Genomic DNA, 14,556 nt, shown 5'->3' with positions numbered 1-14,556 from the left:
TATACCAGGAAGGCCTTACAGGAAAATCCCAATGCGCCTTCCTGGCCAATTACAAATACAAATGCAGCATTTTTTATTATAATTCGTTGAATTGCGAGACACTGAAAAAACTCGCAAATTAACGAGACATCTATGAATTGTACATAAATTATTATTGTACATCCATCAAATTTCAAATAGTGGTGACATAGTAGGTAGGAAGGATTTTTAGCCAATTTTTTTTCCGGGAACCGTTTCAACAATGAAATCAGAGAAAATTGGCAAACTCTGATAGGAAACGATCAACCTGGAGTCACAAATCCAGGTCTGACCAACAGCATACTCTGAAAAATTCATTTTCATTCAGGGATAGAACCCGGCACCTTCTTGACGGTAAGCAGAAGCTTAACGTCCGAGCTATGCTGCTGGCTGAAAATTTGAAAGTTTGATGCTAAAACTTCAAGATTCTAAACTTAATCTATTTGTTTGTCCAATATTTAAATCTACAGTTTTCAATTTAGAACCAACAAATTTTATATACTATCTTTTTTGAAATAATATAAACATTTTTTCATTCATTATATAATCTATCAGTGAAGTAAAAATATATATATTTATGTACTAGCTGAACCCGGCATGCGTTGCAATGCCAGAATAAGGCATGCAATTCCCGTTCCCGTTCCCATTTCAAGTGATGGTTGGAGCTCTACTAACGTCTCTTCAACGCCAATCCAACTGGTAACGTGGTTGCCAACGAACACATTTCCTCGACTAAACAATGGTGCTTCAAACTTTCGCGTCGGTATAATCGTAATTACGAATTATTAAGAGGTTTTTACCCGTTTTTTTTCACAGTAAGATTCTCGGACATGCATACAACAAATCCTGAAAGTTCCATCGTAATCGGTTCAGTGGTTTAGGAGCCTATACGAGACACACACACACAGACATTAAATTATATATATATATATATATATATATATATATATATATATATATATATATATATATATATATATATATATATATATCCCAATGCGCCTTCCTAGACAATTAATTAAAAAAAATTGCAGCATTTTTATTACATATTTCACTGTATTTCGAGAGTCTGAAGAACACGAAATAACAATTAATTAATTAATTCATTATAGAATCAATAACAATTAATTAATTAATCCATAGATGCATATATGGATTTAGACTTGTACATAAATCTTTACAATATTGTACATAAATCAAATTTTGATATTTGTAAAATAGCGGGTAGAATGATTTTTGCCAATTTAATGGAGGAACCGTTTCAACAATGAAATCAGATAAATTGGCAAACTCTTGTAGGAAACGATCGACTTAGAGTCACAAATATCCAAGTCTGACCAGCAGTAATAAAGATTAGCACAGGATCGAACCCGGTAACCTCTCGGTGCTACATATAAACGCAACCACCAAGCCATACTGCTGGCTACATACATAGTTGAACAAACTTTGAAGCATATATAATATTTAAATTATAAAAACCTAATACCTAATACATGAACATAGATTTATGAAATTTATTTTTATATAATGCAATACTGAGAGTAGTGATTCTCAACATATACATATATATATAAAGACATTCATGGTTGTTTGATATACCTACATAATAGTTTTTTTTTCATTTCATTTAAAATTAGGTGCACACAGTGTATCGAACAGTGCTCATAAATGTCAGGTACGCCTTGGCCGTGAGTGGAGCAAAAAACCATTCGCTACCTCTACTTGTATATGTATGTACATAGGTGTGGTTGTTGGATCGCTTTTGCGCAATAAACCTTAAATTCAATATACCATTCTTCATTTTCAAACATCTCGAGCCCCAATTTACAACATAAAAATCGAGTTTTCACAGACCAAACTCATAATCGTAAATAATTCCGGTGCTATTTGAGCTATGACTCTTGATTTCGTTTTAAAAAATCGTTTGATTCCACACAAACTGCAAAAATTTGGCTGGGCTATTTTTTATTGTTGTATTTAGTATATATTATATTTTTTTTTTTTGCAAGCTCTCATTGTGCAACCGATCCGTTTTTTGACTGGACCGGTTCGTATGCGACCCGCAAATACTTTACGCAACGTCTCAAGTTCCAATCAATTAAACATATTTATATTACTGTTACGTACGCCGTGGATTGAGCGAATTGCACTTAGACCAACGGATATCTGTTATCGGGTTAACTAAGTGCATGCACTTACTTCCAAGGATTATATCTGGACTCTAAGTGCATTTAGGCTAAACAATGACCATTATTAGGCTTTTCTCAGAATCGGTACGGGGAGACCCAATGTCGTGGAAATACATATCCGAATACGTGACTATACAACAGGTAAACAGATTAGGCGTCCTGAGAGATCTACCCTTTATAAGGCGGTACGTAGGCGATATCATGTCATTCTGGACGGAGCACTGGCAATGCGTGTATCTCCTTAATCATCAATAAATGCTGTGAGACGACTGTTGGCCTTTTACTTGGATCCTCCACCCACCCGTACGCAACATTACGTTTTAATAAACTGAACTTTTTCATCTATGCCTCTGAAAGTTTAAAAACTTACATCCAACGAAAAATTCTCGGCTTCCCAATGGCCCAATCCACCATTAGAGGTCAGCCATGGCTCCTGTGCAAAAATAATTGAATACTACAATTAATTATCTGGATAATTAGTCTCAGTTCGAGCTCCAAACGACCGGTTGCTGTCGAGAATAAATGAGATTTGCATAATCGCCGATAGGCGTTATTTATTGCCAGTCGATGGTAATTGTTATTTGGCAATTTGGACACGATGTAATTAATGATTTTGGTCTGATTGATTTGAATCTCGTTTCAGGTTCCAGAGAGTGCTCAGTGGCTTGTGAGCAGAGGACGAGCTGAAGAAGCTGCGCAGTGTTTCAAAACTATAGCTAAAATAAATGGACGACAATTGTCTTCGTCCACATTGGACGCCTTCATAGAGTCGTCCAAGGAAACCAAGTCTTCGAATAAATCGCCTTCTCTGCTGGGTCTCTTCGCCACTCCTAGGCTTCGAAAGAAGACTTGCATCCTTATCTTCAAATCGTAAGCATTGAACGTAATCCATTGAACATCCTATCATTGTTGCCAAGAGAGTCAACCATAATTGGAACACAATTGTTCACATTGTGTATAGATTCACGGTTTCAGTTAGTAGTCAAGACTTATTTTTGACTTTTTTACTGCTAAACGTTTAATAAATATTTTGTTAAAGTTATTCTTATTATTAGTGTGACCATACGTCCCGTTTTGAGCGGGACTGTCCCTATATTTACGTGATTTTCGTTCGTCCCGTCGTTTTCGTAAAATTGTTTGATTTGTCCCGTTATGTTAACATTTAAATATTTTGTTACATGATTCATTTTACGTATTTCTGAATAAAAATCGCTTTGTGCTACTATTTAATGTAAAATTCAATATTAAATTTAAATTTCATTTTGTTTTATTTTATTATTTTAAAGGAATGAACGTTCCGATAAAAAATGTATTACTTATACATTTTATAAATTTTGCAATGAAAAAAAGCCGAGAATATCATTTTGGAAAATTTATAGTTTTATTTGTTGATTTTACACGTTTCGAAAAAAAATCTGCCTGCGGCGCATGAACCCTATCGTTTCATGGTTTGATCAGAGAAATGTAATAACAATAACATTTCTCTTTTTTCGATCTCATTTATGTATCTTTGTTTTCGATTTTTTTGATTGATTTTGGACTGAGAGCGTCTCTTCCGAACTACGATATTTTACTAGATTTTACAAGCCATTTTCATCCCACATTCGAAGGTTACAACTGTTAAAACTTCGTTGTTGAAATAATGAAATAGAAAATAGAAAGTGCATCCACACATTTTATAATAACACTTACAAGGTACATATGTACAAAAAAATGTTATCCAAACTAGACTCAGATTGTGTCATCGATTTTGTTTGACAGTCATCGGCGAATACATACATTCCCTCAAATCTGTTTCTACAGTTTCCGATTTTTTTTATCAGTTTCAGTTGAACCAGAAATTAGTTTTAGTATTAAAATATTTTTAGTATTAATTTAATTTCTATTTTCCTTGTACATTCTGAAAAAAAAAATATTAATGGTTGTTAGGGGGGAAAGTTTTAAAATTTTTGGATGTGCAACACATACTAAGTTCTGGGAAATCTATATTATCAGCCTACTTATAATATACTACTCAACTTCTTATACTAAATGAACCAAAACCCAATCACTGTACATTTGTGGTACCATTTATTTAATTGAAAGAACTAGGTAAAGGTGGGTTTTGTAGAAATTTGTTTGTCTTAGCTATTTCTTGGAGACTAGTTTGCCAATCGATAAGTTCAAACAAAATAAAATTATCACAACACGACGTAGCATTATAAACATGTACCTCTTATTTATCTATGTACATATAATACTTAACTATGTCAAAAAATCCAATCGCCAAGTACCGTGGATTTTATCCATGACACGAAATAGCTAAAATATTTCAAAAATTTGAGACAGCTTGTAGAAATATGATGTAAAATAAAATTAATTATATATTTTCGGTGTTTTCTATTGTAGTATGGTGCTGACGCTGTGCTATGATGCCATATCTCGCAACATCAACGGCCTCGGTTTCTCTCCATTCCTCGTGTTCAGCCTCAGCTCTCTCACGATCCTTCCTTCCTGCATCATCATCCTGCTGCTGCAAGACAAGATCGGCCGGAAGGCGATGGCGTCATCATCTTTACTCATCAGCGGTCTCTTCACGGCCATCGCCGGGGTGCTTCTCAGCCTGAACGGAAAAGCTGGTACTGGAAAAAAATCAAAAGTCCAATAAAATTTCATTAACATTTCAATCACTGATAACGCTCACTAATGGTCAACTTTGAACAGAAAAAATAAAGGCCCAGAATGGCCGTTTTCGAATTTTGGTCAAGGCTGACGGTGCACATACTGCATCAACCGCTGTGCTAGACACAGTCATGAATTCCTAATATCGTTTTGTTTAAGTAATTTGGCATCAAATTTCCCATGCGAAAATCTCTCAGCCTTGTTATTACATATTTACAATTAAATAATCGGTCTATAATTATGTAACATAAACACAAGTTGTATTCTTAAGAATGATTGCCACTTTTTCTGTCACTCATATTAACAAGTCGCATTGAAATGAAACAATCTTGATAGTGAAAGTGACCTAATTATAAACAAACAATAGACTCAGTGTATACAATAATGATTTTAAGATACATGAAAATTTGTGAGTATTTAATCATCGGAATAAGATACAATTTCATATATGTATGTATGTACATTATAAGTGACAAATTATATATGTTTTATAATCTTATAATACTTATATATGATCCAGATCCATTATTGACGGCCAGTATTGCTGCTTTGGGTCGTTTAGGAGTGAACGTAGCCTACAATTCGGGTGCTCAGTATGCTGCCGAGCTTATCCCGACAGAAGTCCGAGGACAAGGAGTGGCAGCCGTGCACGTTGCGGGATATGCGGCGACATTTTTCAGCTCATACATACTATACCTGGTATTTAGTGCACAAATTTAAGGAAATTCACCTTTGAAATGTAATACTTAAGCAAAAAATATGTTTCAGGGGACGTTTTCTTTAGCAATTCCACCACTTCTACTCGGAAGCTTGTCGGTGTTATGCGCTGCTTTGTGTCTGTTGCTGCCTGAAACATTAGGCAGGTCATTACCAACCACTCTGGAAGACGGGGAAGAGTTTGGAGAAGGTGAAAGAATATGGGATTTCGCTTGCTGTAAAGGGAACAGCATATCCACATCGGAATTGATTGCTAGAAGTGGCTGACTTTCATTTTGTTCAGTATTTTCTATATTTAAATTTACATATAGTATTGGTCTAATACTGTAATTAATGTCACAAATATTTATACCAAAGATTTGTATTTTTCCAATAGTAAAACCAAAGTATATTTATTGTATTTGTTTTACATTTTTGTGTATCCTCAACATACATTATTCCAGCTGTCCATCATTCGATTTTGGATAAAAGCCTCTACAATACATTTCCATTCTAATCTGTTCTGATCAACACTCATAAATCCAACTCCACACCTTTTCCATTTTCAACACTTCCCTTGTGATTATTCTAAACATTCTTGGGTACCAATCAGGCATTTGCTTCGTCATGTGATCCAGCCAATAAAACTATCAAAAACTTTTACAGGCATACAATGTATATTTTAGATTGATACTAGTTAGATAGTTTATAGATTGATACTAGTTAGATAGTTTATAGATTGATACTAGTTAGATAGAGATTGATAGTTAGTTTATTTTAGATCAACATAATAAATAAAAATGACCACTAACACGAAAGCCATGTGAAACGTAAAGGAGGCAAGTAAAAAATAGTATTAGTTCAAATAAAGATAAAAAAAAAGAAAGAGGGGAGGTTCTGTCAAACTGAGCCCCATTAAGTTACAGGAACATCGAAGTTCTTGTTCAAACATTATCTGTGCTTTGACCAACACCCATCATCCGACAAGCCAGGATCACCAAGAAGGATCTCTTCCAAAGACTCGCCAGTTGAGGCTTATGACCTTAGGTCACGGCACTTTCTGCCACGGGTCCGGGGACTTTCCTCAGGATGAAAAGTGGTCACAGAGACCAGTACGTAATCCCGAAAGTTTGAATTGATAGAACCGTAGAATTGTCATCGCAGTTCCAATGGTATATATCGTAAAAATACTGAAGTAATCTCTTGGCTGGATTTTACCGCCATTTACCGCCATCTAATGATACACTATAAAAGTTTTTCATATTTTATTTATTTTATAACATAACATAAAAAAATGAATTATTTTATTTAAAGTAATTATGAAATTATTCAAAAATATATTTAACTAGTGAATTTGTAACATGGCTAATCTAATAGTAAACATTTTATTAAATTTATTTGAATATTCATTTGTTTTTTTATTAAATTTAACGTCACGGATTCTACCAATCAAAACTTACAAACATACAAAGTCTCTTTCGAAATTATATATTAAATTTGAAAAATGATAGATGTCACATGAATGAAGAATCATAGATGTCACTTTTTATTAGAAAACATAATATGTACTTTGTTTCTAGATTGTGTACAGCGAAGCCTTTATTGACATTTTTTTTTTTTGTTTGACAGAAAGTGAAATGCAAATAACCGTTTGATACGTCATATATTTTTAACAAGCACGCAATTCTATTGAACCGGTTGACATTGTTTTGGATGTTTCCTTGGCGATGCTTCAATTGACTCGTCAGCATTAGGCGATAAATGCGTTCAATAGAAGTTCAATGTCGGAAATGATGAACCATACAACGATATGATATCTGCTCATCGAATATGTGATAGATACATATATCAAAAAAAGCTGATTTTTATGACAGTAAAAAGTATATCATACTAATCAATAACCATTATTCAAGAGATTAAATTTATTAATATTATTCTAACCACCTGGATTTTTAAATAAAAAAATATAACTTGGTTCCTTTAATCTTCTGTATCCTCGACCGTGGTCCTATTCACTACTAACGCATAGCGGTATAATTTAATTGAGGTTAATGTATTGTTTTAGTTCAATTGGCTGATATCTTTACACTGGTCAAAAGTCATTTGTAAAAAAATATGTACATATAATTTTTACGAAAACATGAATTATCATTAGTAAAATGTTCTAACTTTCAATTTCGTTCGATTTAAAACAAACTATGTAAAACGATTTTACAACCAATTACAATTGCCAAAGGAGAAATCGTTCATGATCAAATGCACAAATAGATTTATTTGTTTATTACAAGGCTGTTTCGGGTAGATACAATTTTATATAAATTTCAGCAATCAACCAAGCAATAACGAAAAATAAGATAATGAATTTCTCTCGTTTTTTAATACACAACAGAAAACTTTATTACAAAAATAGTCAAAAACATGCTATAGGACTAAAACTTTTTTATGTTGATGTATAAAATGATTAATAAGATATATATGAATATTAAACTCATTTGTATTGAGAAAAGCTGTATTTTGATTAAAAAATACTGGGGTCTTACTCGACCCCGGTTCGGGACACTCGTTCGACCTCGACACTCCGTCCTTCAAAGGTTAAAGAGTAACATTATTGATAATCAACTACTGGTGTGATTCTGATTGATACTGTTGCGTATCAATCAGATCCAAATGAAAGGCCAAAGTCGCTTCATAGCATTTATTTAACGATTCAGGAGATCCACACGAGATCACCGCTCGCTCCAGAATAAATTGATCCATCGTGTCTACCTCCTTATAAAAGGCAAGTTGCACAGCATAGCTTCCCCGGTCCATTAATGTGTCTAGGCACGTAGTCTACCCTGGCGAGTTTTTTGTTTACGCATGCACTCGCCCAGGTCAGTGAGAACTCACTTACTGAGTCCCGTTAGCCTAATCCGGGGTCTCTATTGTTCACCCACGAATGCACTTAGACAGTGGATACTCTCTCTCATGTTCCCACGTTACAGTATAAAGAAATTATATACAGTCCATCACAACTACATACGTCATATACCGCTGTTGATCAACAGTGAACAAGAGCTCCATTGTGGACACGCCATGCTAAAAAATATATTATGCAATAATAGGATTAAAAGTCTCTCCCCTATTTGTTCTTTTTTTATTTTATTGTACATTAAGACATGTGTATGTACATAATATCGTCATAATGAAATGTTTAGCGCAGTTGATTTTCCATGCCTTTAGATACGGCAATAATAAAATGCAATTCAAAACCAACCAACATACATACGTAAGTATGTAAATAGTTATTACATTTCGAACGATCAAACTTTGTTTCTTTTCTTCTTAAAGCAGAAAGATATTGATTTCTAACACATGTTCGATTTAATCAATGTTGTATGCGCACTAAGAATACACAGTAATTTACCTGACCTTTTTGCTTTCAAATGAACTTACTTATCAATGCAAGCTGATGCTTCTCAATAATGTAGTCGTATATTTTTTTACGTTGAGTCATTTTAGTACTTTTAAAATTTTATCTTTGACGTAAGAAATTCGCATATCACAAACGAAAAACAGCACTAAAAGCACGTGACTCGCCATTTTTACGATATGTTGAATTAGAACGTAAGACTGTAAGATATATTATCATAGAGAAAAAAAATTATTTCTTATAGCCGGACCGATCTAGTATGAGACTTACTTAAAATGGACATGCTATTGCATTCAACCCCCACTCGACCCGCTTTGTCCAATCACATTTCGTTTCAGTTTCGCATTGCATTTTGGTCAAGAAATTTAACATTGGTCGGTAGAATTTGACTTTAATTTTTTATAAGTTTTGAGTTCGTGTTTCGTGTTTTGAAATATTTACATATATAAAATTTTAATATTAAATGCGTAAGTTGTTGATATTATTAATTTATTTATGGAATGAGTGTGTATTTAATATGAATGGAAATTAATATTATTAAGACGAAAAAAGTAATTGTCAACGTCATGTTATGGACAGCAAAAACTTACAGTAATATTATTAAATACCTTGCATTGAATTATATTGTAATAATACTACATATATAGTTAAATAAGAAAATATTTAATAAAAATAAAGAAATTATTTTACGTCCTTACAATTTTAAAACACATTGAACGAATGCGACAGCATGTTCGGTTCTCGTAAGTCTTACGCTACATTGGATCGACTATAGTGGTTAGCAGCAGCATGGACCAGTGGTAAGCATATAATGCTTTCGAACAGAGTGGTCACGGGTTCGAGTCCCACTGATGGCAAGTGGTCAAACTTTGGTTTGTGACTCCAAATCAATCGTTTCCGATCACAATTTGCCAATTTATCTTATTTTCAGCCTTTAGATTTGAAAGTGGCAGAAGTCCAATTTTCAGGTACAAAAACATTATTCACTAATTATTATCACTTATTTTGATTCGATATGTTCACCGCCAGACCACCAGTATTTGTAACCGAACCAAGACCTATGAGTGAATATAAATCTCGGTTCGGTGATTATTCCGCAAAAAGGTTCTGCAATTATTCCCAAAAACTCCATCAATCGAAACTACTAACGAAACTACTAGCTAGTTGTACTAACGAGAACTCGAGTGCCAGATCGGTCTCCGTGACGAGCCAGAATGTTAAATTACAGAAAATGCAAATATCGGAAGGCAAAGATCGAAAATCGAAAGATCTTAAGTCGAAAGATCAAAAAAAAAGGGTGCATGGTAAACGGTACATTCTCACTTAATTTGCGCAAGCAGGATACAACAGGAACAGGCTTTTCCTCCCGTATTAATGTGCGCGCGCAGAATACGGGAGGAAAAGCCTGTTCCTCTTGTTCCTGTTGTACCCTGCTCGCGCAAATTAAGTGACTAAGTACCGTTTACCATACACCCTTTTTTTTTGATCCTTCGACTTAAGATCTTTCGATTTTCGATCTTTGCCTTCCGATATTTGTGTTTTCTGTAATTTAACATTCTGGCTCGTCACGTAGACCCATATATAATATAATATCAGTGGCATGCGGTGAAATTATCTCTCTTTTTGTCATACAGCCTTGTTTAATGTGCGCGGGCAGGATACGGGAGGAAAAGCCTGTTGCTCTTGTTCCTGTTGTATTATGCTCGCGCAAATTAAGTGAGGATGTACGACGGGGGGAGAGAGAGTTTTACCGCACACCACTGATATACATATAAATATATACTAACCGTTTTTCATATGTATGCATGGTAAACGAACATTTTCGACTTTTTTACGGTCACCTGCTGGAAAGATGTAACGATATTAGTACATTTAAATTAAAAACAAAAGAATATTGGAATTAAAATCTATTATCAAATGCCAAACTTGGCGAAACAAAATGGCGGAAAATTTTAGCGTCGAAATAAACTTCCGTCGCACTTGAGTATATGTATTGCAAAAAAGAAATTGGCGCGAATGCAAAAGATTCAAAGTAGCCTGTCCTCGTGCGGCGAGATTCGCGAGCTGTCACGATTCACGAAGCTATAGCGAAAACGATTTAGCATTAGCAGTAGTGTGCGAACGGTTGCGCGGACAACATGTCGGCCATATATCGTGCGGTTATCAAAGCTGCTGATCCCGCCGTCCCTCAGGCGCTCCGACCATTCTGGCAGCATCCGGCCGGTGAGGACAACCTCCCCTAGCCCTTCCACACACTTTCTCCCCGACAAACTTCCACTTCCGGTCAACAGCCAATCAACAAACCGGCTTGTAGCGGTAAAAGCGACACGCGCGCGCGTTCCGATGACATTGACGTCGATTCGAATTTAAATATAAACCGAACCGCCTTGGCCTTGGTGTGGCGGGGACACAGCCTTGACCTCGGCGTTCCCTTAAATTTCCCCCTCGATGATAACGGCGCGTGCGATATAGGCTCACTTTCCCATTTTTTTCCAATTAGATTCCATTGCGGGCGGTGTAAATAAAATTGACTGTGATTTTAAGTTATCTGCTGACAGTGATTTATCGCTCGAAAAGAGTTTTATCAAACGATCGATTCTTGCGCTAATACCCTATCGATTCGATGGAGTTCGTTTAATTCGTATTTAATCTCAAACTCATCGCGTGCAATCATTGAACAGACGGTGAATTTAATTAATAAGTAAATAAGGTAAAACAAAATAATATTTGGCCTATACGTATGTACCATATTCTTAATAAATAACTTCAATATGATATTTATTTACTTGATTATATTACGTATATAAGACTAGTGTTGTACCCGAAGTAATATCATAGCTTGGGTGTTGGCATATTAAGTTATTAAATTTAAAAAAATTAAAAGAAATGTGTCGATCCTGTGTTCGATCCGCACGCGGTAAAATTTTTTTCAAATACCTTTTAATTTAAGTTAATTTAATTTATTTAATTAGCATTTTGGACCATTGTGGCATTACAGGAAGAATCTAATGCGCCACAATGGCCTACATAATAAAATAAAGTAAGAGGGAGAAAACAAAAAATAATAGCAATTAATAATAAAAAGCAAAGATATAAAAAATTACAAAAACAAAAAAAAAGAAAAGTTAAATAATATACAGCATATAACACAATCATAAAAAACTTTTAAATATGTATATTTAAATTTAATTGTTTAATATTAAAAAAATGTTAAACTACCTACCAGTGGCGTGCGGTGAAATTCTTTCTCTTTTTGTCGTACAGCCTTATTTAATGTGCGCGAGCAGGATACAAGTGGAACAGGCTGTACCCCTTGTATCCTGCTCGCGCACATTAAATAAGACTGTACAGTAAAAAAGAGAGAGAATTTCACCGCACGCCACTGCTACCTACATATAAAACACCAATGGAAAAAATAATTAATTAAATAATTTTTCAGTAGATTGTGCTAAATGCTCAGAGCCTTATTTTCCTAGAGGAAACATTGGTAGCAAACAGTATATATATAAGTTTTTGTTGGCAGTGTTTTAGCTGTGACCTACATATGTATGTCAAATCGAAACGACTATTATAGTACATAGTATGGCGAGCGTTATCGCAGATACACAGACACACAGACAGAATAGCGATGTTACATATATGATTTTGATACGTATTGAATACTGATTTTGCATAGCAAATACGATACAAATTCCTTAAATATACAAGCAAAATTTAACTCTTATAAAAACGACATACATATAAGAATGAAATTCCTTGCAGTAATTGTCTGCTTGGATTGAGAAGTTGAGAGTAGTCATTGCTTACGACTAGTAGTGTAAAAAGAGAACCATTTAAAGGCCTACAAGGTTCCCATCGTACGTTTATTGAACACTCAATTAAAAATAATACATGAAAAGTAATATATTGCTATCAGTAAGTGTGTTATAAACAGGATTACTTTCAAGAATACAAAAATTAGTTTTGTCATGATTTTACTTATAATTTTTTAATTTTAAAAATCCAATGACTTACAACTGTAGAATTCCCTGTATTATATCAATTATGATCTCAAATATTTAATTGCAATTAAACCTATTTGTAAATACATGTTTTTAAAATCTTATAAGATGTCAACAATGACACTTATTTTATTATATAATATTTGCTTGGTTTTTAGTTTCAATTCATCCTCATTTTTTTTACTTCATATAATGTTTTTCAATTCATTCTTCAAATGTTGATTGCAAAATTGAGTACTGATGCACTTCAATGTAAAATAACTTAATCAGATAATCAAAACATAATCGCAAATCACATCGCTTCCTTGAACAGTCCCAATCTATGTGTGATAAATTAATTATTATAATCGAATATGATAATCATTCATTCAGTATACTTGATATACATGAGTAATGTTTTAATTCAAATAAAATTTAATAATTTTATGTTTCAATTTCAGGGCCAAAAACAATATTCTTTTGGGCGCCAGCATTCAAATGGGTAAATATGTGCAAATGCTAATCTTCTCATTAACATCATCTTATCAACTCACTCAATAGCTCTTATCAGCTAGTGTGCACGCATATATTTTCGAGTGTCTGATAGTCATATCAAGCACATATGTATACAGATTTATTGATTCAAACGATTGCAAAAAGTAGAATACTATATGAAGTACACGGGCAACATAATAACAACTATTTGTATTTTGTTTTCAGGGTTTGGTCATAGCGGGAATCGGTGACTTGCAACGACCAGCTGAGAAACTGTCCTTGTCACAATCAGGCTCTCTGGCCGCTACCGGCTTGATCTGGTCAAGATACTCCTTGGTAATCGTCCCCAAGAACTACAGTCTCTTCGCGGTGAACGTCTTCGTCGCAGCTACCCAATGCTATCAATTTTACAGGGCGATAGCATATGCTCAGTCACAGAAAGTGGTTGAGAAGATATAAACGAACGATATGCAAACGATACATTGTCGAATTTGATTTAGCACAATTTTATATAAATTATTATGTACGTATGTATGTATGCTTAGCATCGAAAGCTCTAATCGAACATGTGATATGTTAATAATTCCTCTAGCGTGCGTTTAAATTGTACGCTGGTCGTGTATATTTTGTTAGATAATTATATCCGATGAAGTAACTTATATATTTAATGAAGTATATTTTTTATAATGTAATATATTATACTGTTGATATATTTATAAAATGTACTGAAAGTACTTTCGCAAAATACTATTTATTTTTATGTACTGTTTAATGTTGTTATAAATTCATAATAAAATGTTTTATTGAGGTATTTTACTTTTATATTACACATGCCATGTTTTACATATGTAGTTTATTGTGTTCCGATACGAGGATATGTGCTGTCCAATATATAGATAATGCATCGGATGTGTGTGTGAATGTGTAAATATGTAAAACCCTTGCCCTTTTGATGAACAATGTAAGGTCAAGCTCATGATTAATGCCAACCCAGGAAGAAATGAAATTTCAATGGCAAGATTTTTGGCCGTTTGCCACACCCATTCACCCGGCTAAATATATATATAACGTTGTTGACACTGAATCGGATCTTGCGTATTGTATT

The 14,556-nt window shown here is 34.1% G+C and overlaps 2 protein-coding genes across 6 annotated transcripts in view; both read left to right on the top strand.

Moving 5' to 3' along the window:
• The window catches only part of LOC143917122 (solute carrier family 22 member 13-like), a 67,846-nt gene extending 61,853 nt beyond the window's left edge, over nt 1–5,993 (top strand). For all 5 annotated transcript variants that reach the window (XM_077438531.1, XM_077438530.1, XM_077438528.1 and 2 more), the window contains exons 5-8: nt 2,851–3,077; nt 4,596–4,825; nt 5,389–5,567; nt 5,637–5,993. In XM_077438531.1, the coding sequence (XP_077294657.1) occupies nt 2,851–3,077; nt 4,596–4,825; nt 5,389–5,567; nt 5,637–5,852 (852 nt within the window). In that variant the 3' untranslated portion in view covers nt 5,853–5,993. The remainder of the gene's footprint in view (nt 1–2,850; nt 3,078–4,595; nt 4,826–5,388; nt 5,568–5,636) is intronic.
• A 5,022-nt stretch (nt 5,994–11,015) lies between these two features.
• On the top strand, nt 11,016–14,261 carry LOC143916606 (mitochondrial pyruvate carrier 2-like). The gene is made up of 3 exons (XM_077437787.1): nt 11,016–11,199; nt 13,418–13,458; nt 13,677–14,261. The coding sequence occupies exons 1-3, from the start codon at nt 11,115–11,117 to the stop codon at nt 13,908–13,910; spliced, it is 360 nt and encodes a 119-aa protein (XP_077293913.1). The 5' UTR covers nt 11,016–11,114; the 3' UTR covers nt 13,911–14,261.
• Nucleotides 14,262–14,556: the final 295 nt, after the last annotated feature.

This window comes from Arctopsyche grandis, chromosome 9 (genome assembly GCF_051622035.1).
Source record: "Arctopsyche grandis isolate Sample6627 chromosome 9, ASM5162203v2, whole genome shotgun sequence".
In the NCBI taxonomy this organism is placed as follows: Eukaryota; Metazoa; Arthropoda; class Insecta; order Trichoptera; family Hydropsychidae; genus Arctopsyche; species Arctopsyche grandis.
Note: the sequence above shows the minus strand (reverse complement) of the source record. Positions and strands in the feature narration are given on the sequence as shown.